At 40.5% G+C, this 26,469-nt stretch overlaps 1 protein-coding gene across 7 annotated transcripts in view; it reads left to right on the forward strand.

Moving 5' to 3' along the window:
• Nucleotides 1-26,469, forward strand: part of LNX1 (ligand of numb-protein X 1) — a 159,938-nt gene that overhangs the window by 106,005 nt on the left and 27,464 nt on the right. For all 7 annotated transcript variants that reach the window (XM_016119589.2, XM_016119594.2, XM_036227933.1 and 4 more), the window contains 2 exons: nucleotides 23,506-23,747; nucleotides 24,243-24,395. In XM_016119589.2, the coding sequence (XP_015975075.2) occupies nucleotides 23,506-23,747; nucleotides 24,243-24,395 (395 nt within the window). The remainder of the gene's footprint in view (nucleotides 1-23,505; nucleotides 23,748-24,242; nucleotides 24,396-26,469) is intronic.

The raw sequence follows: 26,469 nt of genomic DNA on the forward strand, positions 1-26,469 counted from the left end.
AAAGGGACTTCTCAGACATTCTCTTGGTGATTGTCTAACTCACAACAAGGCAGTGAGTTAGACAATTCAAGCATCATCATAGGCAAGGAATCTGAGGCCTCCAGAGATAGCAGTCTTGCCAAAGTGTGTGGCTGCCAAGCAGAGAGACAAAAAGTAGAACACAAATGATTTGACTTTCGATATAGTACTCTCTGGAGCACCAGAAGATAGTTGAGATACTTCTCCTGAATGTTTTCACTTCTTTCCCCAAAGATAGGTTCTCTTAGCCTTCTGTTGCACACCAAGTGACTAACATACAAAGTCTAGAATTAACTTCTGTTTCCCATTATCAACTTATGACACCTAAGGTTGAAGATAGGGCCCTACCCAGAAGCACAGTGCACTTGAGAAGAGGGCTTGCAAACACTCTTTAAGAATTAGAGCTGTAAAGGTAATGACAATGAGGTTGATATTTTGGATACACAGCAGTTCAGCATACCCTTGCCTTTCTGCCTGAGTTAACTTGAACTATGTTTACTCATGCCCAAAGTCCCATTGAAAATCCTCCATGGATCTGTCTTAGAATAAATTTGTAAAGTAGATTTGTAATTGTCTTTAGTGCTACTGATTGGGCTACATTCTATGTTCTTCTATTTCTACCTCTACCCACCCTAACTGCCCTCGCTGACTGATGTTGTCAGCTGGCTGGCAAGGTATCAGCAGAGGTTCTCAAACCTCAGAGAGCACTGGAATCACCTGGAGAGCTTTTTAAAAACACAGGTACTTGGCACCCTTCTAACCCATAGAGCCAGATTTCTCAGTGTTAGCACTATTGACGTTTTGGACCAGATCATTCTTTGTGGTGGGGGGCTGTCCTGTGTCTTGTAAGATGTCTATCAGAATTCCTGACCCCTATTCACTGGAGGTCAGTAGCAACCTCCCTAGCTGTGACAATCAAAAATGCCTCCAAACATGGTCAAACCTCTTGGGGAACAAAATTGCCACCGGTTGAGAATTACTGTCTTAGAGATTCTAATTCCTGAGGGGAGTGTGGATCCTCAGGCAAATCTAGTTCCTGTGTGTGCCCTATTGGGCCTTTCTTCTCTTTCTACATCCCCCTGTCCTTCAGCCCCTGCTTTTAAGGCCACCTGGAGGGCTACAGAAGCACGGTGCACTTGAGTGTTACAAATAAAGCTCAACTCTTCCCTTCTCAACTGTGCTGCCCAGAAGGCAATTAACGAACTAAACAAAATTGTGCTCTGTGCTCAGAGGCCTTCTCTGCATCTAGGGAGCACATGTGCTTAATAACAGAGTTCTTTTGGAGAGAATGTTCCTGTTGTGTAACCCGGGAAAACACTAAATAGGTTCCACTGGTGAGATCTCTAGACCAGAAAGGAAGAAGAGAGCATCAGCATAGCAGGCTCAGGGAGGGGGGAATATTTGGAGCAGACAATACCTGGAAGCAACTTCCAGGACAGCCTGGAGCTTTTCCTGAGGGAAGGCTGGACCCAAATCCACACACAGGGGAGGCAGCCTCAGTAGAGACCCAGCAGCCTGCAACCTAGCACACTGGGCACTAGGGAAGCTGGGTCTGACACCTGTGTTCTGGCATGAATGATTCAGATGCTTTCAGGAATTCCATTCGGTCTTGTCTCCTGTGGTTGGAAATTCCCCCCAAACACTCATATTGGGGATGTTATTTTCCAACTGGCATGAGGAGAACTTCCTAGAGGAACTATCAAAGTGCTGTGCTCTGCAAGAGCTGTTCCATTCAAGGGTGAAAGGCCTTCTGCGGGGATCTTTATGGAAAGCAAACATTTTTTTAAAAACAAACCTGGTTGCAGCCTGGCAACACCAGAGCACTCTGTCTGTGGGTTCCCTCGGGGCTTTCAGCTTTTGTAGCTGATGGCTTTATGTCAATAAGTGCCTTCTTGAAGAGGACACTGAATATATTGATCGTATTTGTGTCTGTGGTCTATCCCTTTCTTAAGAACTTAAGCCATTGCACAGTTATATTTAGAAATAATATTGCCTTTTGCCTTTCGTTGGAAGATGTGAATAGATGCTCAGCGCGTCAGCTTGTGGCTCGTATACTTTATAGCAGCCCCAGAACCATTTCGCTCCTTTCCAAAAAAAAAAAAAAAAAAAAAAAAGGGCAACTGAGGCAGAAAGTGGTTTCCAGTGCTCAGAGGTCACACTGTCTCGTCTCCTAAACATCCCTGAGGAGACAGGAATAAATACATCGCCAGGATGTTGTTGTGTAAGAGCAAAGAGCAACAACACCCACATCTGGAAGGACTTGTCCCAAGATCCCTCTTAGAACTCTGAGCATTCATTATGGTCCAATGTCAAGAAAAATGAAGTGCAGAAAGTGTGGCTTACCCGCAGCTTGGTTCAAACGTATCACAAACATGGGGCATTTCAGACTCGCGTTTAATCCTCATTCACGGTTTACACAATGGTTATGAGTTCATTCCCTTCTCTTTACATTCCCCCCAAGCTTATATGTTTACATGGCTGGAGAGTGTCAGAGTGGGCAAAACCAAACAACTAGCTTCAAGCTAAAATAATTTATACTAAAAAACATTTTGAAAACTAAATATTGTCCTAACCTCTGCCTGTTTCTGTGAGCCTCATCCAGGGAGCTGTAGGTGTAGAATGTGAGATGGACCCAGTGTCTGAGTCAGGCTGAGCCACAGAATTTCAAGATTATTAGGGACTTTAGAGATCATCCAATTCAAACCTCTCACTTTACAGATGAGAAGACATACTGAAAATTTAAGTGGTTTGCTAAAAAAAAAAAAAAAAAAAGAAACCACAAGCTGGTGTAGAAAAGGAAAGAGGGTATATCTTAATTTCTGACCCAGTTTTCTACAAATCACAGAATTTTGTTGCCCATGAAGTGTTCTTTCCCTACCTCATGTCCATAGCACTCTCTTGCTAGGCAAAAGTAGAGAAAAATCTCAACCAGTGCTAGTCGAATTTAGCTTACTGGAAAGTAGAGAGTAAAATGGCTGAAGCAGTGCGCATTAATCTGCTGGGGCTGCCGTAACAAAGTACCACAGACTTGGGGGCTTTAATAATAGAAACTTACTTCCTCACAGTTCTGGAGGCTGGAAGTCTGTGATCAAGGTGCTGGCAAGGTTGGTTTCTCCTGAGGGCCATGAGTGAAGATCTGACCTAAGCCTCTCTCTCATGTTTGTAGATAGATAGCTCCTTCCTGTAGCTTCACATAGTCTTCTCTTTCTGTGTCCTGATTTTCCCCTGTTAGAAGGACATCAGTCATACTTGATTAGGACCACCCTAGTGACCTCATTTAACCTTACCTTTTTAAAGACCCTGTCTCCAAATAGAGTCATATTCTGAAGTGTTAAAGGTTAGAACTTTGATACATGATTTTGGGGGGTGGGGAACAAAATGTAGTCCATCCAGTATATGTACATGCATGTTTTTGTGCAAAAGAAGAGAGAAAATGAGACAGAGCAACTGAAAGAAAGAGGGAGAAAAAATAGAAACAAGAGGTCCCTCAAAAGCCTGTCAGGGAGGCATAATCATTTCATGCTCGGACCTTGGTGGGAAGTTGATGGAGAAAAAGAAGAACTAAGAAAGGGAAAGAAGCTGGGGCTTCTACCTGGCTAAATATCTAAACCCTAAGCCCTTCATGTCATTGTCTGACAGGGCTTAGTATACTTGAGCTTGGTGTTGTACATCTTCCAAGAGAGCAGGTTAGGGATTAAATCATCATTGTTCTAGCTAGTTTATTTGGTTTGAAACTGATCTACCCAGTAGCCCAATAGGTAGGTAGGAGGATTCAAAGAGCTAGCTCCATACTATCTGTCCATTATGGTAGTTATTCTGATATGAAGAATGGTTCGTTGGTTTCCCCCATTTAGTGCCAGGGGTTGGTGGGTTGATCGGTTGATAATTCAGACATGAGAATTCAGGATTATGGAAATAGTCCAGAAGTAGCTATTGTGTGTCACTTTGTGTTGATGAGTAACCAGTATTCATCATTTTACATCAACATTCATAAATCCTCCAAGCTGAATTTCTGATATAAATATGGGGTTGGGCCCTTAAGAATGTGTCCAGTGATTGGATTTTGTTTTTTTCTGTTTGTATCATCATTGAATAGATTTTTATTGAATATGACTTAAATTATCCTGGAATCTTTAATAAATTTTCTCTTTTCTAAAAAGTCCCAAAACATGTTATAATGCTTTTCCTTTAGTCAGCTTCTAAAAAAATGACCTGTATTTTTTAAAATTACCAATATCCAAGCGATTATTTTGATTTAAACAGTAATTAGATAGTGGCAATTTGCAAAGTTCAATTTACAAATTACTCTTTTGCCCATTTTATTAAATAACAGGGTACATGCTAGTCAGGTAGTATTTTCTAAAAATGTGACTGATCCAACAAAGAACTATTATTTTAACCATCAGCCCTGCTTGCCAGTGCCTTCCCCCAGACACACCCCTCTCCTGGCCTTTAGAGTACTCTCCCTGAAAGGGAGGGGCTGTTTCAGCTACAGGATAATAGATTTGCCTACCATGGTTTTGATCCAAGAACCTTCCATGACTGAGTCTACCTTGAAGTTTTAATAGCTTGAGGAATTTCCATTCACCGGCCTAACTGACTGTCCTCACCCCATGACAGTGTTGGCTAGTGAACTCTGTTGACTGAGGAACAGAAATATTTCTTAAATTTGCTGAGGTCAAAATAGAGCTGAGATCACAGACAGGCAGCCATGCATCTTCGTGTGTGCTTAGCTAGATAAGCTAGGTTAGTTAGACTGTAAGCATGGAACTACAAAATAGATGGAAGTAGAAAAGACTTATGCTTGAATCTTCTTGGTTTACCAGCTATAGGACTTAGGGCATGTCTTTTAATTAGTTTTTTGCTGTAGCAAAGGGGATTCACAGCCCACATTGAATGGGTTTGTGAGTTCTAAATAAGAGTGAAAGAGAAGAAAGGGCATATGAAGTATGTGAAGGCCCTGTGGCTGCAAAAGCCATAACACATGAGAGCTTTCTGGAAGCTTCCGAATCAAGCACAAATTTCTACCTATGCACTCTCAGATTCCCACCACATGAGAGCTCTTTCAGATCATGTGTAAATCAGAAGAAAGCATGCCATTGGCAAGCGAAAAGAGCTTTTTTGCAAAGAAAGGGCCCCTTCCTCTTGGTAGATGCATCCTCTGCTGGCACCTTGCTTGGAAAGCAGAGCACCAGATGGGTGTCAGCCCCCTCAAGCCCTCAGCTATACACCTTTGTACAGGACCCAAACTGCCCATCTATGCTTATTTTCCCTAAATCTAATTCGTGGTCACCTCAGAAATGCAATGAACTTTCCAGGAGTTGAATTAGTCCTAGAGATAACGTTTACTGGTAGAAAGATGTAATCTCAAAGTCTTACAGACCCAATTTTTCATTTCTGGATCTGTTATTTACTAGTCTGTTAGAAATGAACAACTTCAATGAAAATCATGTTGGCTTTATTGTTGTGTAACCCTGGGTGAGTGACATAGCTTCTCTGAATCTGTTTCTTTGTCTATACAATGGAAAACAATAACGTTTGTCCCCAGAGTTGATAGTTACTATTTAATGTGAAGTACACCATATATGAAAGAGTAGTACAGGGCTCAACAAATGTTCATTCCCTTGAGTGCCACTTTCTCTACCACCTCCAAACTTGACTCTTGGATTATTCCTGGGACAAGAAAGCTCCACTCTCTAGTACTAGCTCTTCAAATCACAATTCAAGATAATAACCATTGTGCTACCAAGGTCCAATGAAAGCCTTATTGACTGTAATTTTTAAACAGAGGAAAAATCATACGTTAATTTAAACTGTAGGACTGTTTCTTAACAAACCACATCTTCCCCAAACACATCAATACTATTCAGATTAAGAGAGGAGACATTAGTGAGCCAAATCTACTGCTTTTCTAGAGAAACAAAGACCCTATTCAAAATGTCAGCTTTATGTAATCCAATTGATGGTCAATTTAAGAATAGGCTGACCAGCCAGATTACAATTAAGTTAATAGAAAAGGTTGTCTTCTGAAGATCAGTTCCCATATTATAATTAATGAAATCCTCTGATATAATTAACCAAATCCTCTGTCACTGCCAGGCAAGCAGGACGAGGAGGAACAGTGGGAATGGAATCCTTATAGCATGTTTTAAGACAATTGGCAAAATAAAGAGAGCTACTCATTGTTTCAGGTGTTTGAAACTACCTGAATCCAGAGTGATTTCTGCAATGGATCTGGGTCCATCCTTATTTGAAATAGGCCAAAACTGAGCTTTCAAGTTCATCTGCAAAGCAGGAAACCCAAGGTTTTCTTCTAGTAGACTGCTGTCTCATTTTATGTGCAATGTACATATTCATATTTGAAAACTCATTATGCAGCTTGAGATAATCATTTTCAAAGTTCAAAATATGACCTTCTCTATAACAATCCTTTACTTATTCTTTGTCTGAAACATAAACCCGTGGCTAGGTTAGTGTTTCCTTGAAAGATTTCTGTAGGGTCCCGTTGTTTAATCTATCAGAGGTCTATGTCATTATTCATCTATATTTATATTATGATAAACAACTCAGAACAGATAAAATGACTAGCATATTAATAAAAATCTAAAGTACCTAAGAGTTCAGATCCAGAGGACGAGAGTCCCGGCTCCATCATGTAGAGACATGAATCCTTTATGTTTGCGATAATAGTCTGCAGTTTCACTTTTCACTTTCTGGTGTCTGTTGTTGGCAAATGGGAAAAGCTTGATTTGAACAACTTGGAAGTCCACATTGTTCTAATAAATCTGGGGACTCTCTTTACTCCCTGTGGAATAATTGGACAGATTAAAATGTTTAACCCCACTGATTTCAGTGCAGTTCTCTGGTGATAGATTTTAGTCATGAATAGGTTGAGTGATAAATTGGATGGTTGGCAAGTGGCCAAAGTTCAGGTTTCACTTATTTTTTTCTATTTTTCTATGCTCCTTCTACCCTAGGGACTGAATTCCTAGAGAAGTAAAAGTAAAAAAGAATCAAATGGATTAAAACCTAAAAGGCAACTTCAGCCCATAGTGATAGAAACTAGGAGTATGGGGAGTCAGTCTGGGTTACAGGAGTCAAAGCTAGACACTGAAGTGTTGCAGAGTCAATAGTAGAGACAGACTTTTGATATGTGTGCAAATCCTAAACTGCTTATCAGAAAGCAGTCACTAAGAATCTCAAGGATTTTAAATCTTAGTGTGTGTGTGGGGGGGGGTGTGTATGTGTGGGGGTGCATGGGTGTGGAAATAAATAGGATGATGAAAAAGAGGGGCCGGTATTAAAGTTATTTCATTTCTTATATGAGGATATTGAACCAGGAATAGAGACATTTTTACATAGGTAGTTGGACGAATCTAATCATTGAAATATTCCTGCATTATAATTCAATAAGCATTTACTGAAAGCCTACTCCATATCAAGCATTCAGCGTAACGCCCAATAGGAATTTAATTTTTTAGGCTTATAGTTAGAGCTGAAAGGAAATTCAATAGATTCTTTTTAAAAGTTTTAACCATTGAAGATAACAGAAAAAAACTTTAATGTGGCTTATTTTAAACCATAGGAATCCACCACTATATTTATTAAAATGATCTTTCAGTTTACCCCTTGAGCTATGTATGTTTGGAGGATATTTTGTGAGGATATTGGTAATCACTTGGTGGGTTTTTTGCCTAATTATATTTTAATTATATTGTACAAACACATAAAAATGTAAGAATTCAACTCTTGGTATTTTAGGTGAAACCGTGATTTGTGTGGCATATTGTATTCACCTCCCCCTCACCTCACTCCCCACCCCCCGCCACACACAGATGAAGAGGATGACAGTGAGCTTTACATCTCCCCTTTTCCAGGTTCAAATGAATCAATAGCAGAGAAAGAAGCCCTGTTCCACCTGTTTCTGTGAGGGACCTACCCAACTGAGTCCCGCTACCCCAGATTTTAGCCACAGATTGTTTCCAGCACAGCCCTCAGGGAGGGATGAGGAAATAACTCAATAGCTACTGCAGAAACAAGGATGCCTGGTCACCCAGACATCAACAGTGAAGTGAAAGATTTCAAGAATCCACACAGCATGATTGGTTGGTGGGCAGTCTGTTCTAGGCAGATCCCGTGATTCAATCCAATTAAAATAATCATTGAGATGGAAAGAATTAGGGTAATGGTTCTCAGTCATGGCTACACATTGGGATCGCCTGGAAAGTTTTCAAAAACACTGATATTACACCCACTCTAGAGATTCTAATTGATCTGAAGTACCTAATAGGCTGGATTTTAAGAATTGTCTCAGGTGATTCTATTATGCAGCCAGTGTTAAGACACACTAGATGGGGAAACAAGCATGTTGATACAGTGATAAGTTATCTAGCAGTATATCTTAAAAGCTTTAAAATGTGATTTTACTTATTAGTTATGGGAAATGTCCAGTTATAGATAAAACACCACAGAAGCATAAACTTATGTGTATGCGTGTGTATGCATTGAAAAAGGATTGGAAACTAGATATTAACAGATTAGCAGGAGTCTTCTTTGGGGGTAGAGTTATGGATTATTTTTATTTTCTTTTTATTTTCCTATATTTTCAAAACTTACTTTCCTGAACCTCTATTGCTTTCAAAATTTAAAAAGGGTACTATTTATATTTCATTCTAATAAAACTAAGAAGTATTTCATAGATATTTATCATATCATCAACTGTATTTGAATGGAGGACACAAAAGGCATGGTCTCAGGGAGTTTGCAGTCTAGTTGAAGAGACACAACAATGTCTGTCAGTACTCCATGTCATTAGGTAATAAAACACTGAGGTCCTGGGGTAAAGCAAATCACTGTTTCTCCGAAAATACTTGTCTTCTGTCTTATTTAGGTGCTAGATTGCTAACTATGAGAGGGAAGAGGCTTAGAAGTACCTAGCCTTATGCCTTACATTTGATAGCCTTTGGTAGTCAGTCACGCAAATATTTGGGGAACAAAAGGATGAATGAGCTAAGAGAGAAGGGAGAGTACTATGAAGCTGCAACAGAGATAACGAGATCAGAGGCAGGGTTTGGGTAAAATGAGTTGGATGTGATTGAACAGCCGCCACTCCAGGTGAGAGGCCAGCTTGGATAAAAACTGGTGAAGGCAAGACAGTTTGTAGATATGCTCAACTGCAAAAGGCCTTTGCCCAACCAAAGAAGTAGAGCAGAACAATAGCCAAATGGTGGGCCTGGCAGGAGAGAGGGAGAAAGGTTTTGAATTATGCAATAATAGTCAACATTTTCTGCACGTAGAAGCATCCATTCCTTCCCCCATTTGCATAGCATAATTTTGGGGAAATAAAATATGATTCGCCAAAGGAGGAAGGTTGTTTCCTTTTAACATTATCTAAAGGGAAGAGGAAGCTCTTTTAACAACTAGAAACTGACTGGAAAAATTGGATTTTTGTTTGTTTCATGCAAAAAGATTTGGCAGAAGAGTCAAATATCTCCATACGACACATTCCGAAACAGAGTGAGGAAGAACACACTTTCTCAATATCTGAGCATTGAGTAGTGCATCCAGGAGGGCTCATGACAACCAGCCCAGAAAAGGCTTGAGGAAATTCAAGCATTTCATAGTTATCCTAAGAGCTAGAATGGAATGTGCTTTGAGGAATGAAGGAAATGCTTTAAAATGCCATCTGGGAATGATTTCTACGCAAATGCCATACCACCTTCTCCCCCCACCACCCCCCATCCCCCCGATCTACCACCACACTGAGCTAAAGCAACCTCTGGTCAGCCCCTGGGGTTGTGCATACTTCACAAAAACTCAAGGCACTCAAGACGCATGCCAGGTGGCTCAAAAGCTAGGCCGATGCTTTCAAAGCCATTCGGAAAACCTCACTGGGCAGCAAGTTTCGATATTTGCCTAGAAACCCTCACCACCATGCAACCCACCCTTTCCCAGTTACCCTAAAAACATTTCCTAGTCAATTCTAAAATAGAAAGTGTAGTTGATCCACAGCCCGGTTTCTCAAAAATGAGAAGCTAGACTTTGGTTATTTCTAAATGTTTTAAAAAGTAAAGATGATAATTCCGAATGAAACCAAGAATTGCAGGGACCAAATGTTAACCAAAAAGAGGACACTCTCCCCCAAACCACCACCATAACTACCACACACAACCCCTAATCCATGGACAGATGTTGGAAAATTCAAATCATCCATAGTAGGGGAATTGTCTGCTTTCCCTCCCCCAAAGTGTCCAGGGAAAACACTCAGTCATTCGAAAGATGCCAAAGACTCAGGGAATGGATAAACTCTCCTGTCGTCTCTGAAAGATTGCCCTGGCATGTGGACTGGGCCTGAGCCCTCAACCATCCCTCATTAACCACTGTCAACTTCACATCTGGTTTCAGTGATGGAATCCTTCGACATCACCCCAGGGAGCAACGCTGGTATTTATCAGGCACTCCTGCCATCAGCTGGGCTCCTCCTAACTAAACAGTGAAGCTGATTCTTCTAGTTGCTGGGGAGTCCTGAAATTTCATATGGTTTGGACTTCCAAGGGCTGCTGGGAGGGGTTTTGCTGATGTAGTAGATTAGAGGTGGCCTTTTGGATACCCTTCTAAAAGGGTGTCATGTGAACACACATTGGTAGAACCTGTAACCACAAAAGCCCCCACCCAATTCACTTCTGTTTCTATTAAATCTTTGGACAAAATACAGGAGAAGGACAAAAATGAAGCAGAATACCATGGTAAAAAGCACAGTATTTGGCGTTGTGACCACCTTGTCTCTGCCACTTATGGGGTGAGAGCTCATCCTGGTTTGCCTGAGACTGACCCAATTTTAAAACTGAAAACCCCACATCCCAAAGACCCCCATCAGCCTTAGATAAACAATGATGGTTATTGTATGCCTAGTACTTTTCCACATCTGCAAAATAGGGGTAATAATCTACCTCATCAGGTTGTTTTGAGGATTTAATGAAGACAGGGTAAGTGCTTAGAATAGGTCATTAACTCATGTTAATGACCAAGTGTGTTATTAATATTTTTATAAGATGAAAGCAACAAAATCTCGGAAGTTATATTCTGCTTTCAGCTCCTTTGCTTTAGTGCTGTGTCATCTTGGATAAATTACTCAATCTCTCTGAGCGTCATTTCCCCATCTGTAAAATGGGGCTAAGATAATCCAGCTGGGGCAGAGTTTGAGACTAATCCCCACTGCCATGCCTGGTGAAGAAGACCAAGCACAGAACGAATAACAGCTTAGGTTGTTTCTCTTATGACTTCTGATTAACAGGAAAGAAGATGTACTCCTAGCATGGGATGGATAGGTTTGCCTCTTTTCTCCTGTTTTCCACCACAAATGCCATGTATTTATACTGTGCATTTGAATATATGCATGCCTAGACTGAGGGCCTCCCTCTAGAGGAGGAATAAATAAATCACCTGGAGGTGCCCACACACCCAGACAGGATCATTTTAAGCTTCTGCTTTTTAGTCTGCTTAGAGCCACACCTATTTTCAGAGACAATTTGGTTGTTTTTGGAGAAGAAGGATGTCAGGGAGACAACAAACCCAAGAGTTTGTGAGGGCCCCTGCTGTCGCCTCTCCCAGCAACTGACCCATCAAACGTGCTCCACTGACAAATGGCCCTGTCGATAGGGATAAGTGAAGGCAAAGGCATTTTAAAGCTCACAGCTCATTCCTGTCAACTGCGGCCTGAAGATGCCAACACGATGAGAGCAGGCCACCTTTGCCAGCCCATGCCATTTTTAGTCCTTGAAGCAGCCACCCAGCTAGTGGTGAATAATATCTGCAGTATAGAGTATAAGATTATAATAACCTGCTTATAATTTTTTTTCCTGCCTCCCATGTTGCAATCACTTCTAAATCATTAGCTTCCAAGATGCATGGCATCTTATAGTCCTAAGGTGCACACCTCAACTTAAAGTCTGCCTTGGGTTCAAATCCCAGCCCCTCTTACCAGCTATGTGCCCTTGGGAAAGTTACTTAATTTCTCTGTGTGTTAATTTCTCATTAGCAAAATGTTAATGGGTCTTCCTCACAGGAATGATGTGAGGACTTCATGGGTTAATAAGAACAAAGCACGTAGGATAGTGCCTGGTCCATAGTAACTATACTGTGTTGGCTACAATTGTAACTCATTAATTTGGGTTGAGATTTGAAGGACAAAAAACTGTGGCCACGAATCTTCTTATAGACCTAATTCTATAAAGTAATAGAAAAAAATAGAAAAGAAGGGCCATTAACATTGGGTAAAAATATCAGTTACTTCCCTGCCTCCCACAACACCAAATAAAAATTGACACTGTGCAGACAGGCCATCTGTTTCTCATGCCTGCACAGCACGGTCGATTCATCTCATAAAACATAGACATTTTTGGTAAACTGAGTCAAGTGTGCTTGGCATTGGGCCATTCGATTCCCAAGCCAATTCTACCTTAGGAGCACCCTGCACCTCTCCCCACTGCACACTGCCCAAGTCAAGAGACTGGGGTTCCAGCTGCCCAAAACTTGGCCTATGTTTTAACATCACTTTCCAGTTTTTTTTTAATTTTCCCTTTCTGGTATTCATTAACAAGTGAGGCAGGAGTGATTGGAATTGCTGGGGACATTTTCCCCAGTGGTTTGGAGGCAGAAGATAGAGGCCAGTGAGAGTGTGTGGTTGGTGGTGATATAAAAAGTCCATGGGTTTTCCAAGGTGAAGGCTTTTCAGGCTCAAGTTCATACTCAGAGCCTAAACTGAATCCCAAAGGATGGGTTTGCCCAAGCAATGACCTCTTTTACTTATTAACTGATGTTTACTTCATCCATGACTACGCAAACATGCTAGTGATTTTTCTTATGTGTATTTTCTACCAGTATGTGAGTGGCCATGTAATTTGACCCAGGGGAACATGGATTTTAACTTAGAGGGGGAGAAAAAGTAATCTGAACAAGGAAGAATGACTTTACCTAACATTTTTATACCAAAGAGATACCATTTAAGAAGCTGCAGGTATAGTGAGTGAAATGCAGAAAGTAATAATCCAAACCGAACTTAGAAAGTTCCTGAAATGGGTGCTGTGCTCAGGACCAGATAGCCTGAAAACCAGAGAAGTCGTATTAATAGATGTTGTATTACTGTTACTTGAGTTTTTTCCAAGTAACATGATCAGGATTTAATTAGCAAGGGTGGGTCCTGCTCCAGGGTGGGCTCGGGAGCTCATATGGGACTGTTTCTGGAAGATGACGACTGATTCATTTATTTTTATCTTATATACAATAAAGATTTCTAATGCTTTGTGTTCAAAATGTAACGAAATATTCGTGAAAAGATATAGCCTGCCTTCTTCCAAAAGAAAAGAATCAAGGCAGCCTGCAGTGATTAAACATATCAATTAAAAATATAAATAGCATAATTAAAAATGTAAACAGAAAACATCTAATAAAAGGAGCAAGAAAAACATAGCTGCTCCCAGGATCTCTCTCAGGCTGCTCTGACACACATGGCTGACTCCGAGTCCATGAGGGCTGTTTGCACAGCGGTGAGGGTTTAGTGGTAAAACAAGTTAGACGTTTCCTCTCATGTAAGCTATATTCTGTTGGGAGGAAAGGGGAGGGAGAAAGTTATTTAAATGGAAAAAAGATAAGCAAATAAACATATAAAATAATTTCCAAAGATTTAAGTGCTAAGGAAGCAAAAGTGGGTGGCCGGTGGTGCGGGAGTGGTGGTCCACTTCAGCCCGATGGTCACAGTCCCTGTGAGGTGACTTTCAGCCTTCCATTGTCAACTTCCTCCTTCGCCCTCCCTCCTACCCTGTCCTATGTTGGCATCAGACTTCTCAGTGCCCACTTCTCTCCCGCCCCCAAGGGCATGTCTTAGCCCTAGTCAGGGGTCCAGGGTTTCATTCCCAGCATCACGCCTGGTATTTCTCTCCTTTGGTCTCACCTCAGCTGTGTTCTTTTCCCATCAGTGTCACTTGGGACAAAGTCTGTGCTAAATCCAGTATTTCTGGCACCTACCATGCACTTGCATTCTTGGGGCCTTTGAATATGGCATTCACACCTAGTTTGCTAGACGGTGTCATTCATTTCCCTAGACTCAGTTCAGATTTCACCTCTTCTGAGAAGCCTTCCCTGATAACCCCAAGCAGAGTGATGGGTGGCCCCTTCCTCTGAGGTCTCCCAACACTTAGCTTGTACTTCTATCTCTTTCTGATAATGTGATATGGAGGTTTTGCTGTTTTCATGTCAGTTTCCTTGAGTGCAAACACTGCAGTATTTTTTCTGCATCCATAGTACCTAACATTATGCCTGACATATAATACTTACGCTAGTTACTGCTTTTTGAATTACTACTATAGTCCAGGTGCCGTTAGGCACTTTGCATGAATCTTTAAACCTCACAATCAATAAACATTATTGTGCCCATTTTGCATCTGGAAAACAAGGGTCAGAGGAATTAAAGAGCTTGTTCAAAGTTGCAAAGCTCAAAGGTGGCAGGTCTAGGATTCACACCAGATGTTTTAAACATGAAGCCTGTGCCTTTTCTAAAAATGTTATTCAAATCACTCTTAAAACTGTAGTACCAGCATAATCTATCAAAAGAGTATATATGGTAATCATTATTCTTAGTACTACTATATGCAGAACACGAATCAAATAAAATCCTATTACATTATTAGGGAAGTATGTGAAAAAAGAAAAAGAAATTGAAAAAAGTCTTTTCTTCCATTTTTCTCATCTTGAGCTAAAATGTAGAAAAACGAAAAGGAGAATCGTGAGGGAGAAGGGAGACTGGCATCAGCATCACAATCAACCACGATAATCATATGCTGTCAGGACCATGTCAGTGAATCTGTCGACTCCCAGTTTGGTAGTTTTAATAAACAGAACACCAACAGGGTGGCCACTGCTTAATGCAATTTGACATGTGTTTGCTGAGTGCCTGCCCTGAGAGGTAATGGATGGTATGCAGACCCTCTGAGAGGTGCCCAGGTAAGCAAAGCTTTGTCCCTTCTGCCCAGTACCTTATGCCCCATGGAGAAAGACATGCCCAGCGTTAACCAGTCAACTGAGACAGAGCTGATGTGGCTTGACCATTGGCCAGAAGTGACACAGAAGTCCATGAGCTAACTCTTCCCCAGGTACCGATATAAGGAAATCATCTTGATCCTAGAGTGAAAAAGGTTTCAAAGTTTGTTTCTATTGGCTTAATTATGGAACTAGACTTCACCACCATTGCCCCTTGGGAGCTCACATTCTATAGAGAAAAAAATAAGCAGGGAAAAGAAATAGGGATGGGATGTGTCAGAAAAGCAGCCGCTGTTTTAAACAGGGTGGTCAGGGAAAGTAGATTTTAATCAGACCTGAAGGAGATGAAGGAACAGACAAGAACAGCATCTGGGGAAAAAATATTCCAGACAGGGCAACAGCAGAATGCAAAACCCAAAAGCCGGAACATGCTGGGCAAGTGTGAGGACCATCGGGGGCTGAATGAGTGAGGGACGGAGATAAGGGCAGAAGTAACAGGACCTTGTGCGCCATTGTAAGGACTGTATATTTTAGTAAAATGGAGAGTTATTGTTAAAGGATCCTTTGGCTGCTCTGTTGAAAATAAATAAGAGGAGTGAGTGTAGAAACAGAAAAACCTCTCAGGAGGCCATTGTAATATTCTAGACATTGATGCTGGTGGCTTGGACCAGAGTGGTGGCAGTGAAAGTGATGAGAAGCAGTTAAATCCTGGATAGATCTTGCTGGCTTGTGTTTAGAGTGTCGAGAGAAAGAGAGGAATCAGAGATGACTCTGAGGTCTCGGGCCTGAGCAACAGGGTGGATGTAAGGCGCTATTTAATAAAACGGGGAAGTTGCAGGATGAGCTGATTTGGCAAGGAAGATTAGGGTATTTGGGTATGAGAAGCTCGAGATGCCTATGAGACAAATAAGTGAAGACGCAGAGTAAGCAGTTTGATGTATGAGCCTGGAGTGCAGGGGAGGCTGCAGGCCAGGCCAGAGTTGAGGAGAAAGCATGGAACCCCACAGCTTGGATTCAAATCCCAGCCCCACTCTGTGAACCAGGACGAGGCTTCCTTCCTTTCTAGTTTTCACACCCTCATCTGTGAAGTGGAGGTGGTTTAATATTACAGGCCAGTTGGGAGGATAAAAGAAGACCGCATATGTAAAACATAACACACAGCACATAGCAGGCCAATCTATGTAAGCTGTCCTCATCCCAAACCCCCTCTGGATTGCCAGACTGTAGTGATGCAGGCATGTATTGCACGCCTGTAGTGAGGCCATGACCCCTACAGATCAGGGAAAGCTGGAATGTCAGCATGAGGACTCGATTCTATAAGCAGTGAGAAGTTTTTGAGTAAAAAGATGTTGGAGTGGTTGGGATGTTTTGGATGGGGGGATTGGGGTGAGGAGGAAGACTAGCAGCAGGGAGATAGATAGGCTGGGGTATGCTGCAAAGCCATGAGGTGTGGTGTGAGGGGGTCAGGGTTGTGGCCCTGGAGATGGAGTTGGGAGCCGACAATGCATGACCGAGGCCCACCCTCAGGCACCCTGACAAAGACCTTCTGTGAGCTGGAGCGCAGTGGGCTCATGAGACTCCCAGAAGCCTGTCTCCTAGTTGCCTTGCTTTAGAACACAAAGGAGAGCCTGTCACACCATCTTACAGCGACTCTCTCTCCCTTGAAGTCTCCCGGCCTCTGGTACTCGCTTTGAGCAGTTTCAGAGTCACTCATTCTGTTCAGCAGAGCAACTGAAGCCCAAGACCCAGCTGTTGGCAAGGAAACTTGCTTCCTCCAGAGCCCCCTAAATCTTGATTCTTTTTGCCTGAAAGTGAATACATCCATTAGGGTCGAATGTCTTCCTTTTCCATTATATAATAGCTTTGGGCAAGCAATTAGCTCTCCCAGGAGTAGAAGACAAACAGTTGAGAATTTAGTCTTATTCTCTGACTTGGATCAGAAATGGAGCTGGGGCAAATAATGAAAAGTAACCCCCTTTAGGGCCATTTTACCTATGCATGCACATGCACACAGCCTCACACAAGTGGGGAGCGGGGGAGCCTGGGGAAAATGTAAGAAGATGGTAGTGCTGCTTCCTGGAGGACTGAAAAGAGGGAAAGCAGTCTGAATTACCACACTGGCATTTTTTTTGTTTTTTGGGGATTATGGGTTTTGTTTTGCTTCTAATTCCCAGAAGTTGGAATTTGTTATCCCTTCAGATATATCTGGCCTACAGATATGTTTTATTTGGCCAACACAATGGTCTTAAAAATCTTTAACTTGTTGCCAACTTTTAAAATCAAGAGATTTCACATTAAAAACTGGATTTCACTTCCAAATTGCTCACTTCAGTAACACTAGGCTTGTCTTTTTTTTAATTGATGCATAATTGACACATCATATTAGTTTCGGGTGTATAAAAATAATGATTCGAAGTTTGTAAATTTTGAGAAATGATCACCACAATAAGTCTAGTTAACGTCCATCATCATACATAGTTAGAAAAATTTGTGTGTGATGAGATCTTTTAAGATTCACTCTTCTAGCAACTTTCAAATATGCAGTACAGTATTATTAACTATAATCACCATGCCATGCGCTACATCCCATGACTCATGTATTTTATAAACCAAAGTTTGTACTTTTTAACCCTTCACCCAGTTTGTACCCTCTCTTTACCGCTGCCTCTGGTAACCACTAATCTGTTCTGTTTCTATGAGCTTGTTTTTTGTTTTTTTTCCCCAAAACTTCACATATGAGATCATACAGTATTTGTCTTTCCCTGTCCGACTTACTTCACTTAGCACAATGCCCTCAAGGTCCATTCATGTTGTTGCAAATGGCAAGATTTCATTATTTTTTATGGTTGAGTAATATTCCATTGTATATATGTACCACCTTTCCTTTATCCATTCATCCACTGATAGGCACCTAGGTTCCTTCCATATCTTGGCTATTGTAAATAATGCTACAATAAACATGAGAGTGTAGATATCTTTTGAATATGTGTTTTTGATTTCTTTGAATAAATACCCAAAAGTGGCATTTCTGGATTACATGGTAAGACCATATGGTAGTTCTACTTGTAATTTTTTTGAGGAACCATCATACTGTTTTCCATAGGACCTGCACCATTTCACGTTCCTACCAATAGTGCATAAGTGTTCCTTTTTCTCCACAGTCTCACCAACACTCATTTGATGTATTTTTGATAACAGCCATTGTAACAGGTGTAAGGATATCTCATTGTGGTTTTGATTTGCGTTTCCCTGATGACTAGTGATGTTGAGCATCTTTTTGTGTATCTATTAGTCACCTGTATGTCTTCTTCGGAAAAATATCTCTTCACATTTTCTGCCTGTTTTTTAATTGGATTATTTATTTTTTGCTAATTACTTACATAACTTCTTTGTGTATCTTGGATATTAACCCCTTCTCAGATATATGATTTGCTAATATTTTCTCCTGTTCTGTAAGTCGCCTCTTCATTTTGCTGATGGTTTCCTTCGCCGTGAAGAAGCTGTTTAGTATGATGTGGTCCCACTTGTTCACTTTTGCTTCTGTTTCCTTTGTTTTGGTGCCAGATCCAAAAAAAGTCATTACCACGACTGATTTCAAGGAGCTTGCCACCTATGTTTTCTTCTAGGAGTTTTATGGTGTCAGGTCTTTGATGTATGTCATTAATTCATTTTGAGTTAAGTTTTGGGTATGATGTAAGATAGTAGTTCAGTTTTCATTCTTTTTCATCTGGCTATCCAGTTTTCCCAATACCACTTATTGAAGAGACTGTCCTTTCTCCATTATATGTTCTTGGTCGTAAATTAATTGGCCATATGTATGTGAGTTTATTTCTGGGATATCTGTTATGTTCCATTTATCTATATGTCTGTTTTTATGTCAATACCATACTATTTTGATTACTATTGCTTTGTAATATAAGTTGAAATCAGGGAGCATAATGCCTCCAGCTTTGTTCTTCTTCCTCAAGATTGCTTTGGCTATTCAGAGTCTTTTGTGGGTCCATACAAATATTAGGATTATTTGTTCTATTTCTATGAAAAATGTCATTGGCATTTTTATAGGGATTGCACTGCATCTGTAGGTTAGTTTGGGAGTATGGACATTTTAACAATATTAATTCTTCTAATCTATTAACATTCAATACCTTTGCATTTATTTGTGTCTTTAATTTCTTTTATCAATGCCTTCATGAAAGTTTTCAGTACAGATCTTTTACCTCCTTGGTTAAATTTATTCCTAGGTATTTTATTCTTTTTGATGCAATTGTAAATGGGATTGTTTTCTTAATTTCTATTTCTGATATGTGATTATTAGTGTATAGAAATACAACATATTTTTTGTATTGATTTTTACATGATGCAACTTCACTGAATTTGTTTATTAGTTCTAACAGTTTTTTGGTGGCATTTTTAAACGTTTCTATATATAATATGTCATCTGGAAATAGTGACAGTTTTACTTTTTCCTTTCCAAGTTATATGTCTTTTATTTTTCTTGCCTAATTGCTTTCGGGCCGATCTTCTTGAGACAGTGTTCAGCAATCTGCCAGTGGTTGCACCCTTGAAACACCGCTCATTATGGACCCCACTCACCCTGACTTCCCTCTTCTCCTCACCTGAGTTCGTAAGCCTGGTTTAAAGTAGGATCAGACTGGAAATTAATGAACTCAATGTGAGGAGTAGACTCGATGTTTACCTAATTCAGAAGTGAACTGAGAGAGAAGGAATGTCAGGGAAGTTAGCTACCCAGACTGTTGTGTAGTTACCCAGACTGTTATGATGAGGGTATTGAGGTTCATTTTCTTGTGGACAACTTTTATTCTTCTATCATAAGTGGGTAGTTTACTGTCAGAAGGGAGCCTTCCCCTGAAACCCAGCTTGTGTTGCCTGGTTAGCTGAACTCAGCAGAGGACACCCCATCAGAACCTCTGTAAATTATGCTTGGGGTCCATCCTGCTTGAAGTCAACTTCCGTTAGTAGTGAACTCATGGAATTTTTGTAAAAAGTGGGTTTATTTTCTCTTCTTGATCCCCACCCTTGCAAATAAGACAAAATTCCATGGTATAGCAAGGTCAACCTTCTTACATTAAGACTGACTTGCCTCTCTGCTCACTTTGAGATAGGATCTTCATTACTAACCAAAAAAAAAAAAAAAAAAACCCCAGCAATTTTCAGAGTGGCTTTGTTGAACAGACAGCATATCAAAAGTGCAAGGTTTGTTTGAAAAATGGCTTCCCATGTTCCTTATGTTCACCTTTCAAGTTCATGGCCACCGCCCATCACCACCTGAGAGTACTTAGTGCTCAGGATAACTGAAAAGGAGAATAAATCCTGCTTGCTTTGAACATAAATCCTGCATGCTTTGTTAACTGTAGGTTCCTGTACTGGCCAGCGCTAATCAGCTCTTCCCTTCTCCTCCCTCTTTTGTGCTTGTAAATCAAGAGGCCCCAATATTAATCAACACACAAAAAAAGATAATTAGTAAGTACAAGCTACTACCTTCATAGATCACTCTATGCTTCAGATTCAGGCTAAGCCAAGAAACTGAAGCAAGCAATATTACACAAGTATGAGTTGCTTAGGAAAACCTTTATTACGAAGGCTTATGAGTCTGAACATTTGAATCTAGATTCTGTATCCTCTCCAGCTATTGTAAGGATAGCCGCAATATGAGGCCATAGGGAGGGCTTACTTACCCATTTTATGAGGTTTTCCCTACCTGGACTCGAATGAGTCTTTGGAACTCCAAGGACTTAAAACAGTAATAATTTCTTAATGGTATAGTCTTGGAAATCAGATTTTTAAAATACTTTAATCCTCCTCACAAATGTGGCAGCAGAATAGGATGCCACTTTTTTCTACTGGGGTATGCTATGTCCCCCCAGAAAGCTATGGCTTTTGCCTTTGCCAGCCATTTGTCCAATTGGAAAATTCATTTCCTGCTCTGGCACGGTGCATGGTCAAGGGCAAGGGCATTGCTGCCTAAGAAAAGATACTTTCTAGTCCAACTAAATAGTCTAGGAACTTCCTTCTCATGCATTGCTAACCAAATACTGCTGGCTTGCATAGAAGTGTTCCACTCATGTAGTTATGACTTTGGAGCTGCTCAAATGCATGCTGGCTTTTATTTTTTCCATCATGCAGTGCTTCTTCCAATTTTTGAGTTTCCCATATCAACCACTTTGCTATTTTTAAGCAGAACAATTCCAAGCCAAAGTAACTAATCAGAAAAGTAAAACCTCATCAATTCAAACTGAGAGCTTGAAGTCTTTTAGTGAAGGAAAGACTAGCATTAGAGTCCTATTTCATCTTCTCTGCTGTAAGGATGTAGGGTTGTATAATCAAAGTCCTTTTCTACTAATAGTAAAACCACATTTCATCAAATCAAAGATGTCACTCATTTTAAGAAACATCATATTTTAAAACATATTTAAAACAAGAAATGTTTTAAATCTGCCACTGTTAAATTATCTCAAACACCTTTAAAGATATCCCTGCAATGTGTGGATTGGTCACATCATACTCTTGTGGCTTTGAAATTCATTAAGATGCATTTGGTGACCTCTCCTGCCCTCTAGTTGTATTGTTTGGCATGAAATAGGTCAATTCTTTTGAATGATCTCAGTAACAAAATGTAACATCACGTTTCATCTCCTTGAGAGGGTATCTTTCTTTCTAAGCAAACGTAGCATTTGTTTGTCTCTTTGAGAAAATGTGAAATCTCTATCTTCCTTCTAATGATGAATATTTACTTCATTGATAAATTTACATGCCAGTGCTGTTTATGAGACTTCTTATGTGTACAGTAACTTTTCATTTCAATGCTGAATCATAATGTAATCTTTTCTAAGCCATTTAATGACAAACTCAATGGCATAGTACCAAGAGTCGATGCCAAGTCAATGGAAGTAACAAGATGGATACCTGCGACCATGCTTGCCATGCTCAGGCAGTGGCATTTGCATATGACTGAGGCTTGACAACAGAAGCTGTATGATCCCGTGCATCATAAACTCAGAGATGTTAAAGTATGAAAAACCAAGCATTCAACCAAAAATGGATGAATTATGAAAGTACCTACAATCTATTGAGAACTTACTATCAACACGGCAAGGACCTTAACTCTTGAGCAGACTTAAAGTCAGCCGGACCTCACAGCAATCCAAGATATATGTGCAGATTAGAAAGTTTAACCAGGTTAATAAAATTGCCTCAGATCACACAGCTAGGTAAATTTCAGAGCAAGAATTCTGATTCAGACAATACGCCTTTCTATCCACCAGCTCTGGGTTCTGTGAGCCATGTAAATCTTGTATGCAAATTGACCGTAGACTGCCATTTGATTCTGTTTACTTTCGAGAACATAAAGCATCATATCATATAGACTCTCAACTGGATTATTTAGCTCATCATTTTTCTGCCTTTTGGCTAAGATCAAGTATGTAAAATAGCTCAACCATATAAAGTTTTCAGTAATGAATTGATAAAAATAGTTGATAATAATTAGCTCATTCATAATATGCAAATGACCATTTCTTAAAGGGGCTCACTCATATGATTTCTGCCTTCACAACAACAATGGAAACTGGTGTGGCTATCTGCAGCCACTTCCTCACCACAGTGTAATGAGATCATTAAATTATCACCATTTCATGACCAAAACCCTAACCTAAGAGCTGAACTGACTTGTCCAGTGGCACATGGAAGAATATTTCTAGCAAATGTGGACCTGCATCAACTCAAACCTCGGTCTGCTGGCCACTGGGCCTGCTCTTTAATACAGATAGTAACTGAGTATAGACAACTGTAGTTGGGCTTTTCTAGGACCGTGAATGTTGTTTTACCCTCCCAGTGTTAGAAGACATTACAAGGAATGATATTTTTCAGTACATGGGAGCCCCAGCCCATTGCCCTGGCTGCTCTGAGATCAGCCCAGAGGTAGGAAAGCAATGCTGAGAAGACCCCTGTGGCTTTGTGGTGACAGCGACTCTGTTTCCATGGACTGTTTAAAAAATGGACTCTAGGAGGAGGAGCTTTGTGTTTATGTTCAATGCTTTGGGAGCTAAACGCAAAAGAGAAGACTGAGAGTATGATTAAGTGCTTTTTCATGGTCAAAATAAACACCAGTAGGAAGGAATTACCAAGTCTACATAGTTAAAGATCACCAGCCTCAAGACCTAGTCTCATAGATACTGAGATAACTTTCAAAAATTTGCATTCAATGTGGAAAGTGCTGTAAGAAAATGCGATAAGCATCTTTTAATAACTGTCTTCTCAAATTTTCAATTCATTTGGTTGGTAAGTGTATAATGAGTAGAAACATGTGAAAAGGGAGGTGGGTATAGGGGTGAGCAACTCAAATTCCCAGTGCGGCAAGCATGCCTATGTGAAGAAGCCTTGTTGAATAATGAGCAAAGCCAAAGCCATTTCTCACATGCATGGGTTTTGTTACAGCTGTAAAGGTGCCTCCCACTATGGCCTGACCAAAGACAGAAAGAGGCATTCTCACGATGGCTGTCCAGACGGCTGTGCGAGCCTTACCGCAGCAACACTCTCCCCAGAGGTTTCTGCAGCTGCCACCATCTCCTTAATGACCGACGAGCCTGGCCTAGACAACCCTGCCTATGTGTCCACAGCAGAGGATGGTCAGCCAGCAAACAATCCATTGGACTTTGGCCGGAGCCACCGAACTAGGGGTGAGTCAAATGGGTGGTTGTCCGGGAATAGGTTCCTTGCTTTGGGATGGCTCTCTGTGGAATATTCACTGTGGAAAGTTCTTAAAATGTTTTTTTAAGGAAAAATCATTCTGATAGTTTTGGCAGCAACCCAATGTCCAATTCTCCGAAGTGAAATGAAACCGCAAGTACCTCAGATCATTAAAAACGTGTGTAATCTGACTTGGTGAAAGGGGTTGAAGCTAGACCTAATGACTCATCACTCCCACAGTGTTAGTACCTTCCCTTTTGTGCTGCTCAAGAGAGGTGATACCCAGGAAAAAAGAACATAGATTTTTAAACAAGCCGTATTATTTTATAGCAGAAAATTTAGAAAATACATGTAAGCAAATTCTATCATCCTACCACCTAGAGGTAATCACTGTGTATGTTTTATTGTAAAAATCTTACTAGAAGTGTACATAAAAGAGGATTTCTATGAATGCTTAGCTACCGTTCTGTTTCTTTTTTTCTCAGCACGGCCCTTTGAGAGATCCTCCATCAGAAGCAGATCTTTTAAAAAAATAAATCGAGCTTTGAGTGTCCTTCGAAGAACAAAGAGTGGAAGTGTAGTTGCCAACCAAACTGACCAAGGCAGAGAAAATTCTGAAAACAGCACTGCCCCCGAAGGTAAGTGAACTCTCTGCAGGGCGGGAAAGAGCTGGTCTTCCAGAATGACCTCAGGGTCATGACCACCTGACCAGCACTTACCTTCTATGACAGCTCTCTTATCAAGGGTATAAAATAGTTCCTATCCTGATTGGCCTATTCACATAAGTAACTACAGGCAGAAGTTATTATTCTCTATTTATATAGATTGAGGGAAAAGGTATTGGAACCCTTATCTTCAGATATTAGTTTAATACATGTAAGGAATAATTATAGTCAATAAGTGAAAAGCAGTTAGAACAGTGCCTGGCACAACAAACCCATGTTATTCAAAGGTCAACTGTAAATGCTATGTAAGTATTTATTCTCGTTATGACTATGTATATGTGGTTCTGAGTGTCTTCCATGCATTAACTCATGTAATCCTCATAACAACCATATGGAGTAGCTGCTATTATAATCCCTGTTTTGCAGATGAGAAAACTGAGACATAGGGAGCTTACTTAGCTTGCCCCATATTACCTTGTTAAATGTTGAATCTAGGAAATGTGGCTCTAGAATCCATGCAAAGTTGCTATTAGATCTTAGATACTCTGTGTTTTCCCCAGTGAGGAAATACTGTCCTATTTCCTTCATTTTATGCTAGAACTTTGGGGCAGTAAAATAAATTAATTAATTAAAATTAAAATAAAAAAAAAAAAACTTGAGCTTTTCCTGTATGTCAGGTGGTGTTCTAAGTCACTTAGAAGTCACAACAGTACTAAGGGACTGTCAAGCTCATTTTATAGATGAGGAGACTGAGACCTAGAGAGATTAAGTAACTGGCCTAAAGTCACCCAGCTAGAACACGGCAGAGGTAGGATTTTAACTCAGGTCCTCTGGCTCCAGAGCCCACTCTCTTAACCCCTGGCTAAGTGCCCTTCACTCCTAGGGATCAGAAGGTAGAGCTCAAACCACTGTCCTGAGCATGCCTTCAGAGAATTTGTGAGCCATTTTATAAGACCTTTTCTTGTTTACTTATCATCTCTCACCCCGCACACACACACTCACTTGCATACACACACACACACATTGCTTGTTCTAACTATCCTGAACTTATTACAGTCCTGTAAATACTGTCTTTTGCTCACTTCCATGCTGTTGTTCAGCCTACACTCCCACTCTCCTTTAGCTGGCATTCCAGTGCCTCCTTCCAGGTTCAGCATAGGCTTTGCCTCCTCTCCAATTCCCTCAGTCCTCATGTTCTTGAAGCACCTGTATCTCTACTATAGCAATGATCACTTTTCATTGTAACTATAAGGATAAGGGTTCATTTTCTGAGCCTTTGTATTCTCAAGGCCAACCAATATCTGGAGCATAATAGTGTTCAATGAATTTTGTGCAATGAATAAGTGAAAGGATTAGAACTTCCTTTCCATCGGTCTTCTCTTCTTTAAAGAGTCCTTAATTACTCTCTTATATAGTTTTATCCTGCCTGAATTAGATTTATTTGCATGTGTGTTGCAGAAACAACTTTAACAAGAGGTTACTATGTGTAACCTAGGCTCTGTAATTTTGTATAAAGACTATAAAATCCAGTTCCTGGCTTTAAGGGATTCATTCAAGACTAAAAAGAATAATATAAATGCCATAAAGAGTGAGGTATAAATAAAGGATAATGGCAGCCATAGGGACAGCAGTGTCACTTTCAACTGGGCAGTATAATTCACAGTTAAGGACTGGCTTATGATCTGGATGGGCAGTGAGATCCTGACCATTGGAAAGCAGTGGGCGATAAGGTTAAGGTCATATTAGAGAGGGTCCTGGATGTCACTTAGGAGTCCGGACTTAATTTGGAACAGTGAACATACCTGAAAACCTTTGTATAGAGTTATTGCAGGATTACAGCTATGTTTTAGGAAGATGAAGATGGCAGCCATGTTGCGTGTGCAGGAGGCTTAGAGTTGGAGAGAATGGATTTCCTTAGGTGCTCCAGGAAATTGTTACTGTGGAATAGGGTGAGGCATTTAGATTCAGTGAGGCTGACAGTGATGTCCTGTAAACTCTCACGGTGTGGTTTATCTCACCTTTTTATATTAGTAACGAGACTGGCTCC

The sequence above is a fragment of the Rousettus aegyptiacus genome, unplaced genomic scaffold, assembly GCF_014176215.1.
Source record: "Rousettus aegyptiacus isolate mRouAeg1 unplaced genomic scaffold, mRouAeg1.p scaffold_m13_p_10, whole genome shotgun sequence".
NCBI lineage: Eukaryota > Metazoa > Chordata > Mammalia > Chiroptera > Pteropodidae > Rousettus > Rousettus aegyptiacus.